The 13537-nt window shown below is 44.2% G+C and overlaps 1 protein-coding gene across 10 annotated transcripts in view; it reads left to right on the forward strand.

The window, feature by feature from the left end:
- Window positions 1-5488: 5488 nt before the first annotated feature.
- mlip (muscular LMNA-interacting protein) overlaps window positions 5489-13537 on the forward strand; it is a 204200-nt gene continuing 196151 nt past the window's right edge. For 5 of the 10 annotated variants that reach the window (XR_013497792.1, XR_013497793.1, XM_078213270.1 and 2 more), the window contains exon 1: window positions 5489-5911. Coding sequence is in view for 6 of the 10 variants with exons in the window: in XM_078213270.1 (XP_078069396.1) it covers window positions 5853-5911 (59 nt within the window). In the remaining 4 variants the exon portion in view is untranslated. Of the gene's footprint in view, window positions 5912-6762; window positions 6801-13537 lie in introns of those variants that run through there. The other 5 variants (XM_078213267.1, XM_078213262.1, XM_078213261.1 and 2 more) reach the window with 5 other exon arrangements.

Here is a 13537-nt window from a genome sequence, read left to right on the forward strand (position 1 = left end):
GAGCTAATTTGTGCATAGAGTTCACGACAACAGTGGGTGCAGCATGGCTCATGACTTTAGGATTAAGAAGTGACTCCCCAACATCAGGTAAACAGGCATGCGTCGCAAAATTAGGATCAGAGAAATTAATGATGTGAGATCATAAACTATCACTCCACCAGCTAAATTGAGCTGAATAGAGTCAGTGTACTTGCGCCACAACTCCTGATTAAGTTGATGCATTTAGGAGAAAACTGGATTCACTCCTGTTTCATTAGGGTATGGGACAGGGCCGAGATGGAAATTTAGTCAGCTCAGATCCTGAAACAGGAGCTGGAGGAAAAAGCAGAGTGGATGGATTGAATTAGCCTTTCTCATTCCTCTGCTCCTGCGTTATGGTTTAAATCCAGCTCGTAACCAACCATGTGTACACAAACAGATGTTGGCAGCACTAAATAGCTCGCCAGATTTTTCTTTTATGAGTTCAGAGAATCGTTTCTCATCACATGAAGAGAGCCATGAAATATCAGAGTAATAGTAAAGCAATTGATGTCCTTCCCTGATGGTGCCGTACAGGCTCGATGTGGCACTCTGTTGTACTGAACAGAAAACCCCATGGTTCATTGTCCAGTCAGTGTTGATGCAGCTTCTTTCAGTGGGGGTAGTTGGTCGCTGTGCCAGTGGTGATGGGGTGGGGGGATGAACCACCCGCTGGTTCCTGATGAAATGTGCTTGTGTGCGTGTGGACTTTGGGTGAGGACAGAATTGGGTTCAGTTATGACACTGCACAGTCAGATAGCATGTGACCTTTGCTGTAGGTGATGAAGGCAGTTCGACATCGGCGGTACTCAATTTGGACTGCAGAATAATTCACTTTTTAAAAAATGAAAGTATAAGAACAAATGTTAACAGAAAATCTGCTGACTTGATTCTGACTTTTAAACTGATGTTCACAAAATGAATAGTTTTATTATCTGTTGTAAAGTCCAATTGTCTAATTAATACGTATGTGTCTTTTTCCTGGGTTTGGGCAATTATAGTGAGAATGGCCTCCTATCCTCCCTTTCTGTCACTCTGAGACTTCACCCTTTTCATGTATCAGCTAAAATGTTCTCAATAAAATATAAACATCAAAAACAACTGTGCTGCCATTTTGCTAACTAATATGTAAATAGATTTCCTCTTCCCCTGTGTTTTTTCTTGTTAGTACTCTCTTCTTGCAGAGGTGGTGTGTTTGGGTTGAGGGGCACATGGGGTTGCTGAGGGTGTTTTGCAATCCAGAACAATGAAGTGAGTCACTAACATATGGGATAGAAGTACAATTTGCAAAATCAGGGCTGAAGAATCAAGAAATTAGGGTATAATTTAAAGATGCCACCAGCTACATTCACCTTGGAGACTTCATCTCAAATTTAGATTTGTTGATTTATGCAATAAGTAGTAATTAAGTAGGAACCAGATTCATTCCTAAATCATCAGGGTGTAAACTCCAAACCCACCAAGGATATGGGTGTTGGTTAGGGGAAAGGTACCAAACATCTGTTTCAGTCCCAGAAACAGGAGTTGGAGGCAAATAGTAGCTGCCCTTATGAACCATAGAACCCCTACAGTGCAGAAAGAGGCCATTCGGCCCATCGATTCTGCACCGACAACAATCCCACCCAGGCCCTATCCCCATATCCCTACATATTTACCTGCTAATCCCTCTAATCTACGCATCCCGGGACACTAAGGGCCAATTTAGCTTGGCCAATCAACCTAACCTGCACATCTTTGGACTGTGGGAGGAAACCGGAGCACCCGGAGGAAACCCACACAGACACGGGGAGAATGTGCAAACTCCGCACAGTGACCTGAGCCGGGAATCGAACCCAGGTCCCTGGAGCTGTGAAGCAGCAGTGCTAACCACTATGCTACCGTGTTGCCCATTATGTTATCGTTAAATCCAGCTGGTAACCAACCATACATCCACAAGCAGGTGTTGGCAGCACTAAATAGCTCACCAAATATTTTTTTTATGAGTTCTCAGAATAGATTTTCATTGCATGAAGCGTAACATGAAATACCTGAGAACAAAGGCAAGGCAGCCGACCTTCACAGGCTTTCTGTGGAACTCGGTCATATTGAATAGAGAGGCCCACAGTCCAACATCCAGTCTGTGCCAAGTGAGTTGATGTCAGAGGGGGCAATTGGCTGCAGTTCGTCTGGAGGGTGGGGGATTAACCTGCATAACTGCTCTTTTGATCATCAATTTCTGATTCCTGTTAAAATGTGCATGTGTGTGTGGATTTCATGTGAGGACAGAACTGGGATCAGCTGTGGCACACCGTGCTTGGATAGTCAGTAATCTTTACAATGGAACCTCACATTAACAATGGCAGTTGAGCAGAGTAGGTGAGGGTTGCACCCCCAAGGGGATTGTAAACTTGTGCAAATCACCTTAGATGACGGAATAATCTAGACAATTGCTGAGATTAAAATTGTGATTGCTGTGATTAAAATGCAAACTTTGAGCTAACAGAAAATTTACAAATGTTCACAAAACTGGCATTGATTACAGCTTATAGCTTGGCAGTCTTGCTTCAGATTTAGGAGGTTGGAGGCTCCCAAGCACTGAGGGAGTACTGCATTGTTAGAGGAATCGTGTTTTGGACAGAGCGTCAAAATGAGCTCCCATCTGTCCTCTGAGGTAGCCACGAAATATCCTGTGGCACTATTTTGAAGAATGATAGGAGAGCTGTCCCTCATGTCCTGGCCAATGCTTATCTCTCAACCATTGTCACTGACACATGTTACCTGGTCATAGTCACATTGTGGGAGCCTGCTGTGTGCAAATTGGCTGCCAGATTTCCAACATTACAGCATATACTTTACACATATACTTTAGGAACATTTTAACATCTGGCAATCACTTCAGTGTTATAGAACATAGAACAGTACAGCACAGAACAGGCCCTTCGGCCCACGATGTTGTGCCGAGCTTTATCTGAAACCAAGATCAAGCTATCCCACTCCCTATCATCCTGGTGTGCTCCATGTGCCTATCCAATAACCGCTTAAATGTTCCTAAAGTGTCTGACTCCACTATCACTGCAGGCAGTCCATTCCACACCCAACCACTCTGCGTAAAGAACCTACCTCCGATATCCTTCCTGTATCTCCCACCACGAACCCTATAGTTATGCCCCCTTGTAATAGCTCCATCCACCCGAGGAAATAGTCTTTGAACGTTCACTCTATCTATCCCCTTCATCATTTTATAAACCTCTATTAAGTCTCCCCTCAGCCTCCTCCGCTCCAGAGAGAACAGCCCTAGCTCCCTCAACCTTTCCTCATAAGACCTATCCTCCAAACCAGGCAGCATCCTGGTAAATCTCCTCTGCACTCTTTCCAGCGCTTCCACATCCTTCTTATAGTGAGGTGACCAGAACTGCACACAATATTCCAAATGTGGTCTCACCAAGGTCCTGTACAGTTGCAGCATAACCCCACGGCTCTTAAACTCCAACCCCCTGTTAATAAAAGCTAACACACTATAGGCCTTCTTCACAGCTCTATCCACTTGAGTGGCAACCTTTAGAGATCTGTGGATATGGACCCCAAGATCTCTCTGTTCCTCCACAGTCTTCAGAACCCTACCTTTGACCCTGTAATCCACATTTAAATTAGTCCTACCAAAATGAATCACCTCACATTTATCAGGGTTAAACTCCATTTGCCATTTTTCAGCCCAGCTTTGCATCCTATCTATGTCTCTTTGCAGCCTACAACAGCCCTCCACCTCATCCACTACTCCACCAAGTGTTATATAAAAGCAACTTTTTTTTTCAATTTAGTTTTCGATGTTGTGAAGGGCACCTATGGAAATTGATGTGAATTTAGCTCTCGATAAAATTTGGGCATTTCCAGTGAGAGAACTAAGTACCATTTTTTATCATTCTGAGATTTGTTTTACCCTTTTAATATTACATTTAAATTGTTTTTACTTCTTAATAATATATAACCATCTAAAAGTGTTGATGTATTTTTGATATAAACATATTTTTAAATGATTTCCTCCCCCCACCTTTATTTAAGAGTTATTTTTGCAGCCTCCTTTCTTTCAAGAGATGGCAGATAGTGCGGTATTCAAGATTTTAAAATAATGAAGTGAATCATTAACAATTCATAAACAGGTATTGCAAATTCCAGAAAGAAGAATTAAGAAACAAGATTATAAACTAAAAGAGCTACATGGTATCTAAACTCGGTCCGCATGTAACACTCTATAACATCAAGAAAAAAACAATGATAATCCAGATGTAAAAATAAAGTCAAACATTTCCGACTTGCTCCACCTTTTCCTGTAACTCCAAAAATATGTTTCAAAGGTTATCAGTTTTATGTGTGGAAAACTTGAAAACTGGAATGATCAGCCAGAATTTATATGCACCCGCAAAAATTGAACATAGGAAAACAGGAATTGCTCAATAACTGAAGGTCCACCTCATTTGCGTGCTACCATCTTGGTGTCGGATGATAATGGAGTTGTTGACTAATCACAGCAATGAATCTCTCTCAATTAGACTGGAACAAGAGGTGTCATGGGAAAAGCCCTGCTGTTCTAGAACTTTGGGAACCATAAGTTCACTCTCCTCACAAACAAACTACAGTTTACCACAGGTCAAGTTCCAATGTAACCCATATTCTGTTACGTCAGCCATTGCGACTCTCAGATTCAAATCATCTAATCCCTAACAGAGTTGTCAACCGGCAATATTGGACAGTTGGGGTATCATCAGGACTTGAATGGGGAAGCACAGAGAAGTTAATATCTCAAAATGCAGAGTCATTCTTCAGGATGTTAGACCCTTAAATTTTTAACGATGACTTAGTCAGAATTCTTCTCTCAAAACAACAGCCTGAACAACTGAATATTTTAAAACACTAGCAGCCTTCCATTTGATATGAGCAAAGCCCCAACTATTCTTCTGAGTTTCTCTGTCAAAGCAGGATTGATTCATGAAAACATCATGCAAAAATACTTCCACCATATACTGTCTGTCCAAATGTCTGCAATTGTGGATTATTTGGTTGAGATATAATGGATTAGGTTCAGTCTTTGACTGGATCAACAAAATGCTCTCCCTCCAGAAAGTAGTTTACAAGGCAACAAGGTTTCAGTATGTTTATTTTTGGATAGTTATAGGGAGAAGAAATATTTTGGACCTTGAGGTTACCTAGAACTAACGAATTCTAAATTAACGTCAGGAAATAGAGAGGATTTTAGCGAAATAGCAAACTGAGAAAAAAGGCCTGTAAGTAGCACTGTCTCCAGGCTTTGTACGGTTCAAGTTGCTAGTACCTGGCTGCAGCTTTACCTTCTCCCTGTCAGCCCTCTGTCCCTCCCCTACAGCATATGCAGAGCCAGTGCTGGCAGACAGAAAAGACTGACAGCACCAGTTGGACCGAGAATGTGAACCGACTCCGTCATGGAATATCATCACAACTCTGGATCTGGTTTCACTCCAGTGGTAAGCAAATTGAGCAAGTGTATGGGTCAAGTTCAAGTTGAACATGGGGACGTTGTTCAATCACAGTAACATCGAACAAACTGCCATCATTTCGATCTTTGAATATGGTGGGCATGTAGAAATTGATAATTGTAAAAAAAATGTGGGTTTGATTTTTTAGCTCTGCCTGCCCGGCAGAAACTGGATGGTGGGCACTTTTGTTTTACAAAATAACAAATTTACCCATTTGGATCGCAATGCTTTCCCACCATTTCTGATTTTAACCTGCAGGTGAATGAAGTATCCAGGCAAGAGGTGCAAGTCAGGGACCCTTTGTGTCAAAGCCACCTCGATTGTATAGTCACTGCGCTCTGAGAAGAGATGCTAAGGCTTTCTCGCCAGGTTGAACCAGCTCGGCAGACAGAAAAGGCCCTCCCAAGGTAAGTGTGAAACTTTCCTTTGTCTGCCAGGAAGAGCAGGAGAGTTCCTCCAGACCCCATAAGGCGAGTCCCAATGCCCCCCAGCTCTCTTCTCCTTTCCTTCCCGAAATCCTCTCTGCTGTACATAACTCCAAACCCACCAAGGATTTCGCAATCTCTCCCGGCTGCCAGAAGCCTCTCGGTATCCTCTTATTTTTTTATGGCTGCAAAGTGGTCCAATGTTATTTAATTGACTCTGGAATTGACGCAGGACTAGAAACATTTCCCTCTGAAATGCAAAATTTGAGTCCAACCATTTGTAGTTTGGTGCTCCAAGCAATTGTTTTGAGGGGTGGCAATTTAACTTCCAAATTGCTTTTCCTATTCCACTCCCAGACTCGATTTTAGCTGTGGACCAGTTTTGGGTGGATGAATAGAAGTGTGTGTTAAAACCTCTCTTGCTGCTTCCTAAGGGAGGGCACAGTAAGAAGTCTCACAACACCAGGTTAAAGTCCAACAGGTTTATTTGGTAGCAAATACCATAAGCTACCAAATAAACCTGTTGGACTTTAACCTGGTGTTGTGAGACTTCTTACTGTGCTTACCCCAGTCCAACGCCGGCATCTCCACATCCTAAGGGAGGGGCAGGGTGTCTCAAGTCACTGCCCACATTTAAAATTCCTGCCGGCCAATTCCCCACCCATTCCGTAAGTCAATAGAGAGGGACAGAAAATTGCACGGCTTGGAGGCCCTCCTGCTCTTCCTGGCCTCGCAGGAAAGCAAAAATACTTACTTGCCTGGGCCCCTTCTGGCTCCGAATCCTTTTCCTGCTGCCTTGACCTGGCTGGAAAGGCCCAGTGACTTTCTACACTGGCTGCCCATTTCAAATGAAGTTATCGGGACATGACAGGTATCTGTATAAAAAGGATCCTGACATTTTTTGGAAATATACTTGCAATCTGTATACTGGGATATTCTGCTCCCTTTACTCGACTTAACGTCTCTGCAAAGTGCCCATACAACATGCTCACTAGTGTCTGAAATTAATGGCACTTCAGGTGGTCACTATTCTGTGCCTTGATGGGAATGGATATTCTGTTACTTTTTTTTTAAATGTTGAGTGAAGCTTTAGGTAAATTGACTGAAGTCCATTAGAGTTTCATTAATGTGAGAATCGAGCTCACATTTAACAACAAAATATCAATATTTCAGAATTTCAATCTGCCAGATATTTCAAAAGTTGACAGGTCTTTAGTAACTGATTCTTTTAAGAAATGGATTATGTACAGGTACAGTATCTCAATTCTGACTATCTGAAAACCAGAGCAATGAACTGCTGTATGAGTTTTAATTCTTGTTCACTGAGAGTAAAATAAAAATAGCTCATTCGTGACTCAGCTTGGCTTGATCTGTGTAATCTGAAGTGGCTCAAACTGCTTGGCCTGAACAGCCAGGTCCAAAATATGGTAAGATCTGAAACACGGTGCTGACTTGGTCCCCGAGGTTATTGGTTTTGTACCTATAGTAATCTTAAGTTGAAATACGGTCGAAAGCTCGGCTTCCAATTACAGTCAGAAAAAGCTGGAGATATTCAGCAGCTCAGACAGCATCCATGGAGAGAGAAACTTTTGCCTTGCACTTATCAGGACATTCGCGAGGATATCAATGTCAGGGGAAATCAATAGATTTATACTATATGAGAAGAGTGCTGATTGGTTGGCTATCGATGCTGATCGTTAGAGGCATTGCCATGGAAATGAATAATTGATGGTAACGGACAGTTAACTGCCAAGCATTGTTTGAAATTTATAGCCAGATAACTTGACTCTGGTCAAGCCTTTGCCCCGAGGAATGAATCAGCGAATGGCTGTCACTTATTTTGTTCAGCTGAAACAGGTGCAATGTGTGTACCTGTTCTTTCTGTCTCCAAAGACCAAGCCCTGGGTATTACTCTTCCTGTACTGATTTAAATATTGAAATTGCAATTTACATTCGATTAGCAGGCCCGGGATTGATGTCTCCTGGCCTATTAGCGCCTCCCGCTTGCCCGTCAGCAGTGGTTCCCTTCAGCGGGGTCTACTACTGCTCCCACGAATGGGGAGCAGGCAGCTCGACCCCGCTGGAGGGAACAGAGGCCACTGGAGGTCGTAGGTGTCCCCTGGGCAGTACCAGCCTGGTCCCTTCGCACTGCCTAAGGGGCTAATGGGCAATGCCCAAGGGGCACCTTGGCACTGCCCACTGGGCATCGGGCAGTGCCATAGGAGCAGGGCCAGAGGGTTGCAGGGCCTATAGAGGGGCTGATCTGTTCGGGTGAGGGGTGCTTCACTGCCATTCTTCACAGGGATGGTGGGAGAGCACGGGAAGGGGGTGATCGGGACTGACCATCTGGGTGGGTGGGGATGGGGGGAGGGGCGCAGGGGTCGGGGTCAGGGGGTTGGGACTGCCGGGGGGATTGTGTGTGGTCTGGGCTGCTGGGGGAGTGGTTGGGGTGATCAGGACTGGCTCGGGGGAGGAGGGAGGCATTGGGGCTTGCCCCGAGAGGTTCTGTAGGCCTGTGATTTGGTAGTTGGGGGGGGCGGGGTGTCGGAGGGGCAGCAATGGAGGGGCTGTGGGGGTAGCCAGCAATGGGGCTGGCCAGCGATCAGGAGGCCGGCATTGCAGGGCTACTGTGCGTGCGCTGATTTCCACTCTGACAAATTGGGGTATGTACAGCGGCCCGTTCAGCGCAATGCTCTCCAGTGGTAATAAGCCCTGCCCACTAATTTTCAGAGTGAATCCCACTAGGGCACCCTGCAGTGCTCAGAGTGTGGGAGGTTCATTCTGAAAATCCCGCTAAGAAAATCGGCAGGGGTTACTCCCGTTTTTGCGCAAATGCGGCACTTTAATATATTAAGGAGTCAACTAATGGCATTAAAATGATGTATCCTGGTACTTCACTAACAGAACTGTTGCTTGTGGGATGTGCAGGACAATAAATCATCTTAATTGCCTGGTTTAAAATTTAGATAGAGGTGAAATTTGGTAAATTTGATATTATATTATAGGATAATGGAATTATACAACACAGAAAGAAGCTATTTGGCCCATGGAGCCTACACTGGTTCTTTGAAATTTTTGCAGTAACTTCATTACAATGTTAATGTAAGCCTACTTGTGACTTTAATAAATAAACTAAAAACTATCCAATTAATCCCATTCTCCCAGTTTTTTTGCACAGCTCTGCAATTTTTTAAACCTTTTAAGTGTTTGTACATCATATACGCATCTATAAAATATCGACCCAGTTCCCTTTGTAAGTTATTATTGAATTTCCTTCAACTATTCTGTCAGTCAGTGGATTCCAGATCATCATAACTCAGAGTTTAAAAACAATTCTCCTTCTATTTACCACGAGTCTTTTTTGTGATGGTCTTAAATCTGTGCCTTCTGATTACTGATCTGCCTGCTAGTGGGGAAAACAGTTCTCTATCTGCATTATGTGTATTAGGCGGCACGGTAGCACAGTGGTTAGCACTGCTGCTTCACAGCTCCAGGGTCCCGGGTTCGATTCCCGGCTCGGGTCACTGTCTGTGTGGAGTTTGCACATTCTCCTCGTGTTGCGTGGGTTTCCTCCGGGTGCTCCGGTTTCCTCCCACAGGCCAAAGATGTGCGGGTTAGGTTGATTGGCCAGGTTAAAAAAAAAAATTGCCCCTTAGAGTCCTGGGATGCGTAGGTTCGAGGGATTAGCGGGTAAATATGTGGGGATAGGGCCTGGTTGGGATTGTGGTCGGTGCAGACTCGATGGGCCGAATGGCCTCCTTCTGCGCTGTAGGGTTTCTATGATTCTATGATTTCTATGATTATATTCATACTGGGAATGGTGTTGTACTGGGATTTTCAAACACAATGGATTTTGTCAGAATTGTTTTGAAGGGCTGAGTGGGTCAGTTGGAGATTAAGTGCAATGAAGAAGTTTTCAGGATGCTGGAGGAGAAAAGATTGTTAGTGTTACGAAGAAAAGGCAGCAAGGCAGCATTGCCCATACTCTCTAAAGCATGAGAACTTGCCAGCGGAGTTGACTCAAGGAAGCTGAGAGGATTTGAGACCAAGAGAGAACAATTGAGGAGGAAAACATGAGGCGTGGAGAAATGGGCAGAACACATGCCCTTATGCAGATTATGACTGGTTGAGCCAGTTAGATCATGGCCGAGCTGATTGTAACTTCAACCCCACATTCCTGCCTACCCTTAATGACCTTTCACCTTCTTGATATGATGATGCAACAAATTATTTTGGGTAGTTGAAATCTAACATCTATTCGATTTCATCCAGTTGACTGGGGCAAGATTCTCCATCAAAAATAAAGTGTCTCCTTTTTGCTGCAAATGCCTTGTAACTTGTCTCCCACTCTGATTCTGTGTTGGAAAATGGAGCTCAGTGCCTACCTCTGACTCTTGTGTAAATTTACCATTTTGCAACTCCTCTCGATTTACAATGTTTCAAAAATTGACAGCAGATAACATCATGATAATGTACAAAGGGAAAGAAGCAGGAAGCTTTGGGTCTGGGAAAGGAATGGACCCTGCTAATAATCTATTTTCTGTACTTTGGATGGAGCCATCAAGGGTGAGTGGCACGACTGACACACATGCACACCATTTTTAAATTGTTCTGTCAGGATGCACTCATCAAGATATTACATCTTGCTCTATCCGCTAGAACAGGCTGGCTGGTCACCTTGGTCTGTCATCCATTTCCCTTCATAGGTACAGACGAAACAGCTGCATGTAGAATACATTGAGTAGAACTCATAAAATCATTGCATTTTATGCCACAGACAGAGGGCAAATCAGCCCTTCGTGATTATGCTGTCCGCAGAAAACATTATACAACCTAATCTCACTTTCTAGCTCTTGATCCATAGTCCTCGAGGTTACAATACATCAGGTGCATATTTTTTGCTAACCATTGTGCCTCACAGGGTCAGGGACCCGGGTTCAATTCTGGCCTCGGGTGGAGTTTACACGTTCTCCCTGTGTCTGCGTGGGTTTCCTCTGGATGATCGGTTTTTTTCCCACAGTCCAAATATGTGCAGGTTTGGTTGATTGGCCATGCTAAATTGCCCCTTAGTGTCAGGGGAATTAGCAGGGTAAATACATGGTGCTATGGGGATAGGGCTTGGGTGAGATTGTTGTCGGTGTAGGCTTGATGGGCCGAATGGCCTACCTACCACTTAGAATCCTTCTGCACTGTAGGGATTCTATGATATCTAAATTCTTAAAAAGCAGGTTTCCGCCTCTATCACCCATTCAGCCAGTGAGTTCCAGAGCCTCACCACCTTATGGGTGAAAAGCATTCTCCTCATTTCCTCTCTAATCCACCTACCTACCACTTTAAATCTATGCCTTCCAGTTATTGTCTGCTAATATGTCCTTTCTGCTCTATCTAGGTTCCTTATAATTTCATATACCTGCATTAAATCTCCCGTCATATGTCCCTGTCCCAAAGAAAACAGTCCCAGTCTATCCAATCTTTCCTGATTGCTAAACATTTTCGGAACAGGGAGCCCCTATGCTCTCTCAGTTCAGTTACTGAGATTGTAGTTACCCAGTTTCAAATTCTTGGCACTGTGCAATGTGAAGGCTTTGGCACATGGTAGGCAGGAAGTGGAGCTTGACTGATGTTTCAGGCATTGCAGTATATGTGGAATGGTGGCCGTATCGATTGAATTGTAATTTAAAGGAGAAGGAAGGCAGTGTTCAGGGAAGTAGCAAGGCTCCAAGATCTGAAAAAGGATGATGTTAACTTAATATGTAACCTGTGTGCTATTCGGATGGAATTTTGTTTTGTTTTTCATACTATTTTCATGTTTTCTTTCTATTTTAAACGTGTACCTTATTTAATTGTCCTCCCTACTGCCTTTTGCAAATTTTCCTTTTATCGCTTCCTATCTTTCCTGTTATTTTCTTATTATAATTCATTTCTCCCAATTTATCCTTACTATTTGCACTGATGTTAGCAATTCATCCAGTTTTTTTCCTAAGCCTTACCTATTTTTCCAATCCCCTCCATCAGAATCGGCACATCCGACTATGCCTATTCCCTGTTTTATTACGAGCCCCCACAATAGACAACAGCAGCAGCAAACTGCCAGGAAACATGCTTTGCTGAACAAGCTGATCTCAGTGGAGACATGATGCTGGGGAGAATTAGAGCAGCCTTCACTGAGGGCATGGCCAGTCGTGTCACTGAAGCTATCCAGGATGACTATATGTTCCTACCAAATGCACTCTCTCAAATCTTATATCACCCTCATCCAAAGCCTGCCGTGACTTCAAAGCTGCCAGCTAACATTTAGTGTAACCATGCACCACTTACTCTCCTCCCTTATCCCTCAACCCAAACCTCTGCATTTACATATATACTTTCAGTGACCCATGGGCTGCCATGTTTATTAATGTCACAAGTAGGCTTACATTAACATGACAATGAAGTTACTGTGAAAATCTCCTAGTCGCCACACTCCGGTCCCTGTTCAGGTACACTGAAGGAGAATTTAGCATGGCCAATGCACCTAACCAGCATGTCTTTGAGACTGTGGAAGGAAATCAACCAGACCACCCGGAGGAAACACACACAGGACATGGGGAGAATGTACAGACTCTGCACAGATGGTGACCCAAGCCGGGAATTGAACCAGGGACACTGCTGCTGTGAGGCAGCAGTGCTGACCACTGTGCTGCCCTGCGGTGCTATCTGAGGCTGAAGACCCAGAGGAAGAGCAGACCTCTGAGGAAGAAACACCAACACATGATTTGACACTCGCAGCCTCCAGGGAAGATATCGTGGCACTGCTCATGACCGAAGGGCAGTCTCGAGTGGTGAGTCCACTGAGCATGAGTGGGCTACTGACGGGCCAGATAGAAAGGTCGGCGCACGTGCCAGCTGACCGGAGGGCAAGTTTACAGACAAATACTGCTGCAGAGGGCTCAGATAAGGATTTTGTTGTGATGTACGGAAGAGGCTAATAGGCATTTCACAGAAATTGCATTGACTGGCTACCCAGCCTGTTAAGGAACAGGGAGGAATCCAGCACAGGATTGGCACAGATGTTGGAGCCCATCCTCTCCAGGATGGAAGTGTTGGCCAACTCCATGAGAACATTTGTGGACCCGACCATGACGCTGCGTCTGATGGCCAATTTGGGTCAGAGCTCCTGAAGTCTCCTCCCTTGCCTCCCACAGCACCTGGGACACAATTCATCCAGACTTGGAGGTTTATCCACTTTTAAGCCTGCCAACACCATCAATACCTTGTCCTTCCCTATGTCAATTTGCTCAAGAACATTATAATCTCTGTCCCTGAATTCCATACCCTCATTCTCATGGGTGAAGCCGGATGTGAAGTCTATGGGTCCCAAAGTGTCAAAATCACTGGCATAATGAAGTCAAATTTTGGAGCCACCGTCACTGATTAACTCTGTAATCTTGCTGCCTTCATATTGATTGCAGGCTTCATGCAATGTTATGAATGATATAGCTCGAAATTCCTTCAACATAGAAAATAGGAGCAGGAATAGGCCATTTGGCCCTTTGAGCCTGTGCTGCCATTCAGTATGAGCATGGCTGATTCTCTGTCTCAACACACTCCTCATTGCCCTTGACACCC

The sequence above is a fragment of the Mustelus asterias genome, chromosome 5, assembly GCF_964213995.1.
Source record: "Mustelus asterias chromosome 5, sMusAst1.hap1.1, whole genome shotgun sequence".
NCBI lineage: Eukaryota > Metazoa > Chordata > Chondrichthyes > Carcharhiniformes > Triakidae > Mustelus > Mustelus asterias.